Below are 16,640 nucleotides of genomic sequence, written 5' to 3' on the forward strand. Positions count from 1 at the left end.
GGAGGTGTCTGAGACCTTCTTCCATATTATGATATTCTGCACGCAAATTGGTGTCTGAGGATCCCTGTTGCAAATAAGGCTTTACAGCCTGTAGATTTTCAAATAGATATTGTGCTATGAAAAATTGATAGTTTTGAATCTTAGCATTTAGCATGCTGGATTGAAATGCTTTCCTTGCAAAGTCATCCAGAGATCTTGTATCTTGAGATGGTGGTGTGTTCGAGTGTAACCGTGACTTCCTTGCTTTCTGCATCGCAGATTCAACTACAGGAAAATTGGTTCTTACCTGCTAATTTTCGTTCCTGTAGTACCACGGATCCCTCTGCTGGCAGGAGGCTCAACCCACTGTCTGGAATGCATACAGGGAATATAGAATTATGTGGGAGTTGAACTGCCTCATAAAAGGGAGCGTCCCTCATGCGATATTTGAGGTCTATGTTTCTCGATGTCGGTGGAGTAGAGAGAGGGATATCCCATGTTTTTTCCATCACTGCATTTAGCACCGAGTGTTGTGGAAGTGCTATCAGCTCAATGGGATTGTCAAAAATTTGTAGGATCCCTAACATTTCTTGACGAAGGTCTGGTATTTTCCTTGTTTCTATATTTAGTATTGTCTACCTTTTCCAAGAATTGGGAACAGGTAAGGTCTTCTGGTAGAGAGGCGGGTTCAGGCGGGACCTCAGCTGGGTCTGACGAATAGCCTGTTGAGGAATCTGTTGAGGAAGCTGTGTCTAGTAGATCTTCCACTGGCGATGAAGGCCCTTGTGGTTGATCCTTTGGAGCTGGACCCGGGATAGAGAGGTCTTCTGGAACCGTTGGTGTTACGGTTGGAATTAGTGGTGGCTGGTTTGTGTGCTCCACTGATTGTAAGAATTGAGATAATATTGTGGTGATTTGGGAAATAGCTTGTGAAGCTAACCCCGAAGTAGAAGGCGTAAGCGTTGGGGCTTCTACGGATGGTAGGGCGGCCATGAATATATTTGTATTTGGGCCTCTGGGATGCGTTACCATTTCTGGAGGTTGGATGACCTTCTGAGTAAGAGGGTCTTGGAGACCAGAGTCTGTACAGCGTAGAGAGACTGTAGAAAATCTGGAAAGCATGTCTGAGGAAGATGACGTGCCGCCTGAGAACCTTGGCGGAGAGATATCCTGGTCAGAACCTACAACTAGTAAAGGTGATGGATCTCTAGGCCTCTTATGACCAGTTGTATGTTTTTTAGGTGTCGGTAGAGCCGGTAGTGTCAGGGCAATAAGACCTGCACAGATGCACTTCGATGGCATTGGTGGTGTGTCGGCAGAATGTGGATGCGACGCACCTTTTTCTTTGCTTCGGTGCGCCGATGCGTTGGTGCGTCGATGCTTCAGATGAGAGTCGGAACGATGGGATTCTGTGCATCTGTGAGTCGGCATCAACACGACATGTGGCCACGGTGCTACTGATGCATCCCCCCGCTCCCTGCGTCAATTTTTGATGGGGGATAGGTGGTGGGTGTTTTGACCTGGGGGGGAGGGTTCAACAGAAGAAGCCCGTCTATGAGAGGGGGACTTCTTTCTTCTCTTTGGGCCTGGAGAGGATCTTATTGAGGCCTCAGAAGGGGCATAAGAGCCCGATGGTCCTGCTTTTAACTGCTGAATCGTGGCAGCTTCCTGACTCTGTGCTCTTAGGGACATACGGCCGCAGTCCTCACAGTTTGCCTGTTCATGATCCAGACCTAGGCAGAGATAACAAGATTTGTGGTCATCAGTGACCAACATAATCTGGCCACAGGCACAGAATTTAAATCCTGGTTGAGGCATCCTGGCTGGAATGGCCCTTTCCTGTGGTTTTTGATGGTGTTTTACTATATATTTTTTTTTACCTCACAACTAAGAATTCTCTCAGGAGAGGAGAGCTCCGCATGCGATCAGTCTTGCGGAGAAAAACGGACTGAGGAGCCTCAGGTGAACGCGGGAAGATACAAGAGGGAGCGCCTCACTGAAAGACTTTGGTTAACTTAGAGAGCTCCACCACCTAGTGGCATGGAGGATGTACCCAGGCAGCATGGCTAATTCAGCTGCTTATCTATGTGAAAAAAAACTTTATTTTATGGCCTCCTTTTTCCTTTTATAGTTTACGACTTAAGGAAAGAAAAACTCTTCAGTTGGTGTTGTCCTTTATTGTATTTGTACCAAGTGTCTAAATATTTTTTGAAGCACTGTCATGCAGAAAGTCTTATTTCAAAATTTTGTTACATAATATTAGGAGCAGAAGCTAATAAATTGAATATTTTATTATACAGCATAAAAATATCCCAGCAAGTTCAAAGCTTTCAGTGGCCTGCGCCTCCTCCTTCCAGAGGCATATAAGAATTTTAAATGAATAAATCTGTGAGGTGGCTAATTAAAAAAACCCAAAAAAACTACTATCCCAAAATATTTGTTAAACCTAAATCCCAGAGAAGTTGGATTCTTGGAGTATCTGATAAATGTTACAGTAATTCATTAAAATATCATATGGTCTTTAGGCAACAATACTCAAGATTCTTCCTGATGGCAGGCCCATGGGAATTGGGCCTCCTGCTTCCCACCCTCAGCGACCAGAAGAGGAAGTGTTGCATGGTCCCCACATGGGCAAGAAGGAGAAGGCCCAATTACCATAGCAGGAAGGAGCAGGAGGCATCTGCATGGAGCCTGAGAGGCAGAAGAAAGAAGCAGGACATGGAGATGGAGCACTGTCAGCTAGGCCAAGGTGGCCTGCAGGAGCAGCGGTGGCTGGACCTGGTAGCCAAAGAGAGGAGCAGAAGCAATGTCCTCTCCATAAGCAGGAGAGAAAGGCGTCCAGCTGCATGTCCCAGGAGATTGCTGCTGCCTGCATGTTATTGAGAGAGAGTAAGCATATATTATATGTCTGTGTATGTGTGATAAGCAAGTGTATATTGGAGACTGTATATAAGAGGAGAAAGCTTGTCCCCCCTCCCCTCCCCCCCCCCCCACACATATACATTAATCCACACCAATCTCAGGGTAACTGGAAATCAAAAGTTTCCAGATATGGCAAACAGGATTTTTTTTAATCCTTATTAATTTTAATTATTGGGTGTTATTTGATATGTCTACTGTTTTGAAATATTATATTGGAGTTTTGGGAAATTTTATAAAATTTGCCCTTGAGTTTAATTATTGAATGTTATTCAGCTGTTTTGAAAAATTCTTTTTATTAGTAAGCTTTTACTGTTATGATTGTTTTATATTTCTTGATTTTTTTTATGTTTTATGAAGAATGGTAATATTTCTGGTTTTCCATTGTTACAATGCATAGAGTTTGGCTTGTGGGTTCCATTTTAGTTTTTGTCTGCATGTTTCTATTTGTACTTTATGGTTTCTTTATTCTGTATTTGGTGAAGGTCTGACTCTGTTCTACATGTGTGACTGAGGTGAGGTATTCTGTTTGTATGTAGTTTCTGTGTAGGGATCTATAGCAGCCTGGATTTTTCTGTTTTCCTAATAGAACATATATTGGTGTTTTAGGGCCTGGTGTAATATTTGCAGTGCTGCCTTTTGATAGGTAAGGTTGTAATGTTTGAGTGCTGGCAATTAGTGCTGTTTTGGTATGGGAGATTTATTATATTATAATTGTTTACTGCCCACACCCAACATGTGTTACAATAGGCCTAATGCCATATGGACTCCAAGTGTCTTTTGCTGGGTTTTCTGGTTGGCACCACAATAGTGCATATAATTATAATATACATGTTGTAAATGATATTTTTACCTCAGAATGTGCTTTTTCATGTAAAATCTTTAATTATAACTGCATGATATTTAATTGTGTGTGGGGAGGTCTTGGGGAGAGCTGAGCACTGCTGTAAGATTCGCCTAGGGCACCTAATCTTTGTACCAGGCCTGCATAGGGTAGTCCAAGTCCTTTTCTGCTGACACCATCATCTATTTTTCTGCACTTGTTTGTTAAATAACAGAATTGTACCTTTATCTGTTTAGAGTGGATTCATGTTGGTAGCACTGACAAAACATTGAGTATTTACCTTTAGAAATTAGATATTGAATAGGTTTCCTTAGTGACCGAGTGGTAATGTAGTTTGTTGCCAAACGGGAGATCTGTGTTTGATTCCTGAGTCCAGTGTCTGTTCTTCAGGGAGGCCAGGACCACAGAGGTAGTGCTGACAGCAGTTTGGGGAAGGAGTCATAGTCATCGCTCAACTATGAAACCTTATGGGCAGGGTGCACATATAATGGGTGAGTTAGAGGGAAGGGAGAAAAAAAATAGCAAATAATTGTGAATGGGAACTTTTAGTACCACACAACTCCAGTAAGGGTTGGATGCAAATGAGCTGAAGACCAAAGACGCAGAAGGCACTTGCTGTGGAAAACCAGAACTAAAAACAGACGTTAGGATTTTGATTATTATAATTTTGTGTTGACGTGTTTCCCGCCAATCGTGATCCAGTCTTCCTGCAGATTAATAAACTTTGTGAGGCTCCATGTGGTTTAAACTGCGGAAGAGCAGGAGCATCCGAGATATGGGAGAAAGGTGTTTGCAGTCTCCCATGAACTTTAGAAGAAAGCAGTGCCACTCCTTCAAATTAATCCCTTTGATGTGTCCATGCAGTTGCCTATGAAACAAATGATTGACTGCTCCCTAGGACTTGACCGTTTCGGAGGGCAGGAAGGAACATTTGTGTTCTTATTACACAAGCAGATTCAGATGAGCTAAACAAGGAGGCAATAACACGGGTACACCAAAGCCAAATAAGAATTAGGGGCAAAGCCAGGAGTAGAATCCAGGAGTTTATGACCAAGCTCCTTGAATTATAACTTATTAGACCAGAGGTTAGAGCAGCAGGCTATGACCCTGGGAAACCAGGGTTCAAATCCCACTGTTGCTCCTTGTTACCTTGGGCAAGTCACTTTACCCTCCATTGCCTCAGATTGTAAACCCAGTGGGGATAGGGAAATACCCACAGTACCTGAATGTAATCCGGTTTCATATACACTTTGAAGTGCCAAAAAGAAGAATATTAAAAAAAAAATCTAACTAGACCACAGCTTTCCTGTCTTGAGGTCATTTACTAAGTCACAATAGGTGTTTATCACGCAATAAAAGCCTATTGTGACAATACTAGATGATAAATGCCTTGTTATTTTTTTTTAATAACAGATATTTAAATGATCTGCTTTGTATGCATAAGCTTCGCAAATACATGCAAACCAGCTCATACATGCAGATTGCTACATACACAAGCCGTGTTCTTTCCCAGAAAGTTAGCTACAACTCTGGCATTGAGGCTACCTTTAGCCCAGAGCATCGGAAAGCTAACGTACATCCTTGTACTCCAGGGCTGCTTTTTAAAGGGCCACACCAGCCCAAAATAGACACCCCCAAATGTTCAGGCCTCCCTGGGGGGGCTTGCAAGCCCCCCCCCCCCCCCGGTTCTCCTCTAAAGGCAGGCTGCAGGGCTCAGTTAAAAAAAAAAAGTGCCAAAGTCGTGCAGCTATGGCTCCTTCCCCTTCCCTTTCCTCAGCCTGCCCCTTAAACCATCCAGTTTCCCCCAGCCTTCCATCGTCCCCATCAGTATCATGCTTCCCCGCCACAAATAGCACCAGAGCCCCCACATCTCGGGGGACCTTTTCAATCCCTGGTAGTCTAATTGGGGCCTGGCATGGCCCACAGTCTCCGGGCTGGCTGCCACCATCTTTCAAAAAGGCACCAGCTGGTCTTTGCCCCTATCACATGAAAGATTTGGAAAATGGTAGTGGCTTCCCAGAGACCAGGGGTGTGTTCTGGGCCCCATTGGCTACCAGGGAACCCAGATTTTTCGGTGGGGGGGCCTTGGCAGGCTGCTACTCAGGGGGTGAGTTTTGATTGGGGGAATTAGGATTGGGCAGGGATTTGCCCAATTTTGAAAAAGGAAGGTTTTAGATAGAGGGGAGCATCACCACCTGACGTTTTACTTCTTTGTTGAATGTTGGGCCACCTCTAGAGGCAACGGGAGGTCTCGCACACATTTGTGGGGTGCCAGGTCTTTAGGATCTTCTTGGCTTTTTAAGAAGATGATGGTCCCAGGTAAAGGGGAGCCACTCTCGTACAAGATCTTTCCCTTTTCCCTGTGTTATTTTTCTGATTTTTTTTTTTTGTGAGAAAAAATACCATTGGAAGCTGCTGAGATATTTTACCACAGAAGGAGAAAGTAAGATGGGAATGCCCCTTGCCTGCGGTATTTTTCTATGGCCTGCGGTATAATACTGCGACATACTAAATGATCCCCCCTTTGTTATAAATGACAGGATTACTTAAAAGAACAAGAATGCACCCCTTAAAAGGATTTTTTTTTTTTGGTCATAACTGGTTTATCTGCATTGATCTGTGGCCTCTTCTGAAAGTTAACTTGCTCTTGCAGCATGCAATGAACAATGCGTCCCATTCTTTTATAATACACTTTTGGAGTAATGACTGACTTGCACACTTTAAAAAAGCATCTGAATACCCAGAAAGGAGTAAAGTACACTGGCTCTTTATTCCATGCATTTGTTTGCTTTGATAGTCATTCTTGATTCCATCACTGTACACGATTTAACAGAGGAAATCAAACTTGTATCGGAAGCCATAGAGACGAAGAGAAACCAGCAGGGGAGAGAGATGGACAGAGGAAGAGTAAAAGGAACGCAGAGATGGGACTGTAGAAAATGCACATGGGACAATCATTTTTGACATTGTAATAAAACAAACAAATGAGATGACAGAAAACAATAAACATGCGGAACACTCTGGGACTGTCACTGCGGCTGGCATTTACCAACAGGTATTGCAGGAGGAAAGAAATAGTTACACCTAAAGAACTGTCCATGGGTTAACAAAAGGAAGTTTAAATAGACGGTGGCGCCCACTTGTCCTCCATCCTCACTGCTGATAGGACAAGAAATACCAAGTTTAAATAGCAGCAGGGGGCAATTTAAGTTAAGCTGTAGGCAGAACTTGTAGACATTATCAGTAATGGAACAGGTGATTCAAGGGGGTTGTGGAATCTATTGCTGAAGATTTTTAAGACAGGTTTAGGCACTTATTTATCTAGCATGGGTTAAATGTAGTTGACGCCTGTTTGGGAATATTTCTAAAAAAAAAAAAAATGCCACAGCAATCTGAATACTTCAAATATGGGAAGCTGAGATCTCTTGCTATTGTTTTAGCAGGGTATAGGGTGGCTAATATTATGCATTTCTCTTAAGAAAGGTTAAAACTGGGGACTGACTAATTGACAGAATGTAATGTTTTAACTGTAGCTAGGGTCGATCACTCAATGCTCCTGCCAATCTACTGCTATAGCTACAAATGAACAATCCATGCTGTGTGAAACAGGAAGTCTGAGATTGTGTCTGTAAAGATAAATGCAATATGCCAGAGTCTCACTTAATAGAGAATGAGCTGAGGGCCAGCCAATTTCTTTTTGGGGCTCATCTCAACAGCGCTTGTCTCGTCTACAAGACTTACTTTGGGGAACATGACTTCAGCTTATTACAGTCATATATTAGTCAGTTAGCTGGAGGTGCTTCTGTTCAATATGGTCATATTCTCAGTATGGTGCTGCTTTATTAATGTAAATTCCACTCTTGGCCTGATAGAAGGCTTGAAATCATGGACAGCACAATGTCATCCTTGTGGAAGTTGGAGGAGGGGGGAGTAAAAGGTAAGGAGAAGGGCAATAAAACCTAATGCTGAAATCTACCACTAACAAAACTCTGTTATGGAGCAGACTCCTTTGTGGGCCACTGGATTATCCCCCATGAGCTCTCTAACAATGTGAAACATGGCCCCGGCCTGCACTGCCCCCTCAAAGCCATGAGTTATTATAGTGCGCATTATAGTGGACTCATGGATCCAAACACATATTGCCAAATTCAAAACTGCTTAACTAATTTCTATCTTAAATCACTGATTGTATGTCTCAGTGCATGGCTGCCTATAAAAAAAAAAAATTGTGTTGAATTAGTTTGGTTCTCTTTGGTTGCTATGGTGCTCCTTCACGTCTCCAAGAGTAAAGTTACAGTAATTGCTAGGCTACTGTAGGAAAAGTCCTAAAACCTTTTTATATTATCTATCTTTAGCTTCTTCCAATACTATGGGGGGGAGGAGGAGGTCCTATGTCTAAGCATTTCTATTTTACATACAAAATAGGAGCAAACCTTTTAGCACAGAGGCACCAGCAAGACTGGTGCTTCCTTTAGGCAAACTAGGTGGTCACCTAGAGTGCCAAGGTTTGGGGGGGGGGGGCCAGCAAAATCTGCCGCAAGGAGTCCCAGAGGGGTGCTGTGCCAGCACTAATACCACCGAAGAAGGGAGCGCTGTGCTGGAGCCACTTCCGCTGATAGGAGGGGGGGGGGGGGGGGGGGAGGGGCATGACTGAAGGTTCGCCTAGGGTGCCAGAGAGAAATCAGTTAAAGTAAATGAGGGTTTGCTGTCTTGAAGACAGTTCCTGTTGCCTGCACAGCCAATGCAACCATGTGCCTTTTACTAGAAATGCCAAGAGGACCAGCTGTATACGTACCAAGCAGTGAGTATATATCAGCCCGGCGGAGGCTTGGTGGGGCTTTAGCACCAGTGACAGTCCCTGACTGTTAGTTCATGGACCATTATTGTGGATCATTGCATCACACCATTTTCCTTCATTCCCTAAAGAAGTCATTGTGCTAACAGTAAACCAAAAACTTCTGATCGACAGAAAAAAAAAATTATAGTGCTAATCATTATTATTGTCATAACTTAATGTAGTCCGGCTACATAACCAAAACCTGGAATAATTTAAAACTCTTCCAATACTGCTTTCTGTGCAAATAAAACATCTGCCTTCATGCTCATCTAGGATACTAAAAAGTACCGCTAGGTGTAAATCAACATCTTCACATAAAAAGTGTAAACAAATATAAAGGAAAAAAAAACCAGATGACAATGGTTACAGATTGCTCCTGCCATTAATTTTAGGCTTGTGCAAAGGATTCATGGAAAATCTTCGCTAATCAGCAGCCCTGACAAAGGATGCTGAGCAAAGCAGTAAATGACTAAAATATTTATGATTAACGAGATATTATATGTCTCAGTTCTCTTTATGCCAACCTTGGCAATCTTAAAGATATTGATCGACGACGCTCCTGCTATATTTATGCTAAAATGGAAGCAATGTTCTAGAGACTGTGACTGGATTTTGGCATTCAGTTACTGTTGATTAGGGATGTGCACTGAGATCTTTTTGCTTGGTTCTGCTATTATTCTGTTTATTTGAAATGAAAGAACACTAGGAATGAAAACCAAAATCAGACTCCCCTCTCCAGCCACTGACAAAAACCCAGAGCCTCAAAAATTAAAAAATTCAAGATCCCCCCCCCCCCCCCTGGGTTTGCATCCAACCCTCCCCAGATTCCACTTACCTCATCATTTGTCTCTAAAGTTCAGATGGGACGAGTTAGCCCCAATTGCTTGTGCCCTGCTGAGGGTTGGTATTTCAAAATGGCGCCATTGAGGCCCAGAGGCTAGCGCCAGTTTGCTGTATGGGACATTTTGTTATACAGAGCTAGTTGGCGCCATTATGAAATATTGACCCAGCGGGTCAAGGGTAACCAGAGATTGCTCTTGCCCCATTTGGATTTTAAAATCCAACAGTGTGGCAAAAGAGGAGGTGGGGCCTTGACAGGTTTAATTTTTGTGGTGGGCCTAGGCTGTGGCTGGTGGCTGCCCAGTGAGGGAAACTGACCAAAATGAAACATTACCAACATTGTTTGCTTTTGTCTTATTTTCCAAATGAAATAAGAAAATTTTGTTAAAATTTCCTGTTTCGTTTGAAACAAAGCATATCCTATTTATTGTAATAGGAAAACAATGTTATAAAGTCTCTTGAGTGGATGCTGGCAGTCATCCAATATTATTAGAATATGGGAACCATGTTCTGAAGTCTCTGGCTGCGTGCAGCCTCCAATAGTTATCATCCTATGGGAATGATGTTATAGAGTTGGATCAGGCAGCAGGGTAAACAATGTATCAGGCTATTTTGCACCAAGGATTCCAGAAATCCTTATGGAAAGTATAACTCTTGTAGATTTGCTTCAGAATTTTGCATATCTTCTTAAATTGTCACTCCATGTTGCTAAGAATGCTGACTAGACAAAATTCCCCTGCTAATGCCACTGTATGAGGAAATAAATTCCGCCCTGCATACACCAAAACACCAACATGAAGCCCAGTGTGGCAGAAATCTAGTCGTCAGGTGGCCACGGGCAACCCTAAAAGCTTATTTGGTGGTTAGTTTGCATTACATGGTAATCATATGGCCACCAAGCTTTGTGGCAGAAAACCAGAAGTGAGCTGGCCACAGGTAATCAAATGATCATTAAGCTTCAGAGAGATTGCCACCTCTCTTTAGATGCCCAGATGTTAGTGAAGCTGGAGACCCTAATTCTCAAATTCACAGACTACAAGGAACGGGGCTAAAATGTTAACAAGAAGAGGAAGCATATACTTTGAATTTTAATTCCCAAATTCAAATATTAGTGTTAAATGCTACTGTTTAAAGAAAAGGTTCTGCAATCTTTATTTTGAAAGGGACTTTACTCTTGCTGCTTTGTTTTTTTAATATAGGATCTCTCCTCACCTGGGATTCCATGGATTGATTGCTAAGGGCCTTTTGTCACACTCAAAGCTGGCCACCAAGTTTCTCAAACTCCCCTTATCAACAGGAATAGGAATTGGCATTGTAGTCGTATTTGTATCTCTGTTCAGCATGTGAGTAAGGGATACTACGCATACTGTATGCTCAGTCCCGCATACTGTTGTTCATCTTTATGGAATTTTCTATCGGACATTGCTTGACAAAGGGATTTTAATAGTCCCAAGAGCTTGCACCTTTAAACACAGATTATTCATATAATGGTATCCTCTCTACCCAACTACTTTGTTGGTTCTCTTTTAAGTTTTCAGTGTAAGAAAGACTCCTGTGGAGTCTTTACAGTGGCATCCTAAACGCTATCAGAATGGTAACGAACTGCACTGGGACATTCATGTCTGAAGCAGGCAGGAGAAATTTATCTGACAGGCAGCTACCAGTACAAATAATGCAAAATGAAAACACTGAAAGTGCAGGAAGGGTTGATACTGAAAATGGTCTCTCTTGTTCTTCCCAGTTCAGTCCCCACCATGTTTTTATTTTTTACTGGTGTGTCATTGCTTGGTCAGTCTCGGTGGCTGACACATTGCACCCGAGGCTTCCCAGTCTGCTTCACGTACACTCCGTTGCTCACGAGGACCTCTGCTTGTCTAGAATGTGCTTTTCAAGATTCACTCCATGGTTTTGCTTTCCTACCACCGATCTTGTAGATGGTCTTTGCTCCTTTCTTTTGCTAACAGACTAGGGAAGATATGGCATATGGAACACGCGTGTCAAGAAAGACCTTTCTGAATTTAGTGGAAATCGCCACTTCTTTTTGGCATGCAATGGCAGTACCAGTGAATTCACAGTAATGAAGAGTTAAGTGCTGTCATTCCCAAGGCTGTGAGGGTGAGGCTAAGGTGGCCTTTTGCAGAATCTTCAAAGGATCAAGAAACCAGTGCTCTTTTTACTGCCATTGATCCCTGGGGCTTCCCCATAAGCAGTTAGAAGGGAAGCAGCAGGCAAGAGAATAGGTAGCTGGGGTAGGGATGTGCATCCTTTCAGATGGTCATTAAGATGGAAGCCTTGCTTTTCTCAGATACAGAGAGGAACAGCACATAGAGATACACACCGAGGCTAGATACCTCCAAGACAAATTCTCCAAGCCTTCAGCACTTTTGCCCAAGGTGTTCTGCCTTCCGCGGAAGGCTCAAGCACGTTCAGCTGCTGAGATTCCTTCTAATGTAGCCAAATCTCCAGCAAAATTAAAGGAGAAACCTCCAGTATAGCTGTACAAGCCTGGGAGGCTGTGTGAACGATACTGTGGATCCATCTGGCTGTGCTGGTGGTCTTTTGTTCATAGCACTTTTCTGTTCACTCTTCTTTGTTTAATAAGAATGATGAATTGTGATTTTTTTTTTTAATTTAGTCCTTATAAGGACTTCTGGGTCTGGTCCCTATAAAAAGCAGCAATGCAGAATCCTGGTCCATGCATATCAGGTAAGACGCGCCAGGAATTTCTCAGCCTGTGTTGTCTTCTTTGTTTCTTAAATAATAGAGTCTCTACATACAGATGTAAGATACAGTCCACTCTTTACAGTACAAAGTGTTAAAACATCAAAAAAAATAAATATCAGTGTTACAGTAGCTTGATTATTTCAACAAAATATATCCCTGCCATTTGTGATTGAAATGCTTCAGTGAGAACGTAGCTTCATTTCTAAGACATTTTTTTTCCAGAGGCTTGAGAAGAGTCCACATCTCTCTCTCTTATTGCAGATTGTTTCTGGGATGGGGTAGAGGAGGAGGGGGCAGGATGATGGGATGAAGGGGAGAAAGGAGGAGAGTCTGTCAGTTGTCTTCTTTCTGTTTAAAAATAATCACAACAAAAAATCAAAGCATCCAGGAAAGGGAAGGGAACCGAAGGAGTTTGCGAGGGCTGTATGGAAGATTGAAGGTGGGAGGGTAGTTTTTTTTTTGTTGGAGAAGCTCAGAGGGCATTCCTTCATTACCACGTAGCAGGACTGCAGGGCTTATTGGTCCTGACCGTGGCATCCGAGCATTCTCCATCTGAGGAGTCACAGTCTGATTCTCCAAAGTGGCCTGGATTCTGGAAAACAAGGAAGAGGGGGATGTGCAATTAGTAACCTGGTGATAAGTCACTCTCTGCATCTTCAGCCTAGGGGGGTGTGTGTGATTCATCTGTTCATCTACTGGTTAAACATTGCTCTTTTTACACTATCATTCAATTGTACATTTAGAGGCTAATTTTAAAATGAGTGTGCATGCACCCATACACCCGGGTATTGCCAAATGAGCAGATACATGCTTGAATTTTAAATCATGCGTGCATTTGCACGCACATGATTTAAGATACACCTACCATGTATATATGTGCTCCTAATTTGAAGAAGTTTCTCATGCAAACCTACTCCACATATCTCCCACAGGACTGTGCCGGTTTTTACACACATATGCAAGCAGATTTTAAAAAGTGCTCGAGCAAGGGACATTCCCAATTTTTCCAATTAGTCCACCAGTTTTCCCAGTCAATTTCAAGGTCATCCAGACCCCTCTGGTTCTTCATCCTGCACCCCCCCCCCCCCCCCAACTGATCCGGACCCCTCTCCCTCTTGTGTAAACCCCAAAATACGAGATCTGCACACACTTGCTCCTCATCAGGAACAGCAATAAAGTTACACGACTGAGAAGCTTCCACGCGCTGTGGCCTCCAGTTTTAAAACATGAGAACATAAGAAACTGTCATACTGGGTCAGACCAAAGGTCCATCAAGCCCAGTATCCTGTTTCCAACAGTGGTCAATCCAAGTCATATGTACCTGGCAAGTACTCAAACATTAGATAGATCACAAGCTACTACTGCTTATTAATTACTGTAATAGTAGTTTATGGATTTAACCTCTAGGAACTTATGCAAACCTTTTTTAAACACAGTAACACTTAACTGCTGTAACCACATCACCTGGCAATGAATTCCAGAGTTTATCTATGCGCTGAGTGAAAAATAATTTTTGTCAATCTGTTTTAAATGAGCTACTTGCTAACTTCGTGGAGTGCCCCCTGGACCTTCTATTATCTGAGAGAGTAAATAACCAATTTACATTAACTTATTCAAGTCCTTTCATGATTTTGTAGACTTCTATCATATCCCCCCTCAGTCGTCTCTTCTCCAAGCTGAACAGCCCTAACTTCTTTAGCCTTTCCTCATAGGGCAGCCGTTCCATGCCCCTTATCATTTTGGTTGCCCTTATTTTTTTGCACGCACATATATACATGTAAATAGCAACTTTTAAAATCTGTGTTGCTTGGGTGTGGCTCCCATATGCATGCACATGGGCATTTTAGCACGAGCAACCCTTTTAAAATTAACCCCTAAATTAGGGAGCTTATGACTTCTTTACTAGACAATAAATGTTATCGTCTGGAAAGTTAAAAAAATACCAATTGAAATAATTGCTCTGGAGGAATTAATGTAACAAACTTTGATGAATGAAAAATTCACTTATCTTAATGCTTGATGTTGTACAGAACCATCTCCTTCATATATAAACCAATGTCCGCCTGTCGGCGAAACATTAGCTAATGTCCCATAGTTATGGACCTTGTACACGTTCAAATAAGGTGAGGAGTTATAATGATCATTTTTTAAATAATAAATATTATATATACACAAAGAGAAATAACTCCTCACCTTATTTGAACGTGTACAAGGTCCATAACTATGGGACATTAGCTAATGTTTCGCCGACAGGCGGACATTGGTTTATATATGAAGGAGATGGTTCTGTACAACATCAAGCATTAAGATAAGTGAATTTTTCATTCATCAAAGTTTGTTACATTAATTCCTCCAGAGCAATTATTTCAATTGGTATGAATCATAATGTGGAATACAGAAGGCTGTTGATACGTCCGCACATAACATCATGAATTAAGATAAATGAGTTCTTTTAAAAAAAAACAAACTCTACTGTTTAATATTGAAAAACATCAATTCCTTTTGGAGGCTTCTATTGCATTAGTCTGCTATCCATTTCCTCTATGAATTCCATGTGAAGTGAATCAGTGAGTGAAGGTATTTTAATACATAAAGAAAAATACAAAAATATTAACAATTGAAAAGATTTCTCAAGAAAATTGAAATAAAGTTTTTTTCTGGACATTGATTTAAAATAGGGGGTTGGAGGTTTTTTTTAAGACCCATGATTGGAACAACCTCACATACACCACACAGTTCTTGCTAGAACGAGTATAGAGGTTCTGAGGTCTTTTTCCTCCTTTTTGTAGACATCCTTGAATTTAGATTTAATTTGATCCATGTATGTGAAAGATTTTCATTTTTTGAACTTTCCAGAAGATATCTTCACAATTACTGTTCTTTGTTGGAAATCTTCTGGAAAGTGCCAGCCAGTGGCTGGTTATCTCCATGGTAAATGCCAGGAAGAATAACAGATATCCAGATAATTCCACAGTAGATATAAGACAGTTGCAAAATAATTTAGTGCTAAATTCTAAGACGTACAAAGGATACAGCCTAGAGTTATTTCACCATAAGTGACATCACTGGTGAGATAATTTCATGGTGAGTGGGCAATTTTGAATATAAACCAGTGGATAGTTTATTTCCAGGGTAAGTGCCAAGATATGCCAGGATAGTTTCAAGGTAAATAGCAAGCAGTGGCAGGATAAATTTCATACTTAACAACAAGCAGTAGCACAATGTTTTGATCATAAACACCAGGATGTGGCAGAGTAAATCCATGATAAACTTTGGGAAGTAGCAGGATTATTTCATGAGAAATACAAGGCAGTAGCAGGATAATTATATGGTAAACAGTAGGCAGTGACAGGTTAATTCCATGGCAAATAACAGGTGGCTGGGTAGAACTTATAATGAAGGTATATAGAAAAACTAAGAAGACCAACATTAAGTAGGCAGTCACTCACTTCATAGCCATGTTCCTCTGCGCAGAGCTTGCCCAGGGACATCTGCGTCTTTACCCTGCGGACAGCACACTCTTTGTCCGAAAGCCCATCGGACTGGGTGGAGATCTCGATCGGAATCTCAGGGGTCTGGGACAGCATGTCTTCCAGCTTGTTGCCTAGCCGATCCTTGTTGCTGCTGACCAGCTCATCAGGGCTGTTTGAGTGATCGCTGGTGTTCCCCTCCTCTCCATCAGAAACCGAGAAGTTCTCTGAGCTGAAAGTTGAATAGGACTGACAGCTGCTCATGCAACGGTGAGGTCTGATATTGCAAAAAAAAAAAAAAAAAGCTGCAAATTACATTTTACTGAATGCCTTGACAAGGCTTCCCTTCCTATAAATTAGCACTTGTCCTGCAAGGGTCATCTTCTCAAATTAAACTGCTGTAGTGATATCATGTAACTCCAAGTCATCCATAGCAGTCTGAGCTCGTATCCTCGACACACTGAAGCAAGAAGTTTGGTGAAAGAGAAGGTCACATGGGTGCATGTGATAGGGACTGTTCGTAAGCATACAGATTTTTTTTCAAAAACCTTTTAAAAATTCTGTATTAATAGTCATTAGTTGTTTGCAGGTCTATAAACATACTCTGTGGCTTTTTCCCCATGCAAAGGTCCAATCTAATCTTGGATTTTGTTTTCTTACAGCCATTGCAGCCTGGAGCTATTTATAGCCCAGGACCATCAAAACTCCAATCCTTGAGAGTCATAACCAGGTCTGCTTTTCAGGAAAAGTAAAAATAAATTTAATTTTTTATTTTAATATTGCACCCTCCGTGACCAGTCAGCCACTTCAAAGCTGATACTCTATTCTAATAAATTTCATGAATATTAATTCTGGATATTCTGAAATCTAGATCCTTTGTAGCCCTTGAGGTCTAAAGCTGGAGATTTGTAAAAGTTAGTGAAGGGGAGCAGTTGGTTGCATTCCAAGGTTCCCTTATGTGGAAAAAATAAGGCAGGTTGCACTTTAATGCAGAGCCTGGAGTCCCAAATCTCTGTAAGTGCAATAT

At 41.9% G+C, this 16,640-nt stretch overlaps 1 protein-coding gene across 1 annotated transcript in view; it reads right to left on the reverse strand.

Annotated features, from left to right (window-relative positions):
- Positions 1 to 6,507: 6,507 nt before the first annotated feature.
- MAP3K13 (mitogen-activated protein kinase kinase kinase 13) overlaps positions 6,508 to 16,640 on the reverse strand; it is a 172,532-nt gene continuing 162,399 nt past the window's right edge. The window contains exons 13-14 of the mRNA XM_029606205.1: positions 15,593 to 15,890; positions 6,508 to 12,735 (exon numbers count right to left, since the gene is read on the reverse strand). Of these exons, the coding sequence (XP_029462065.1) occupies positions 12,634 to 12,735; positions 15,593 to 15,890 (400 nt within the window). The 3' untranslated portion in view covers positions 6,508 to 12,633. The remainder of the gene's footprint in view (positions 12,736 to 15,592; positions 15,891 to 16,640) is intronic.

This window comes from Rhinatrema bivittatum, chromosome 6 (genome assembly GCF_901001135.1).
Source record: "Rhinatrema bivittatum chromosome 6, aRhiBiv1.1, whole genome shotgun sequence".
NCBI classification, from domain to species: Eukaryota; Metazoa; Chordata; class Amphibia; order Gymnophiona; family Rhinatrematidae; genus Rhinatrema; species Rhinatrema bivittatum.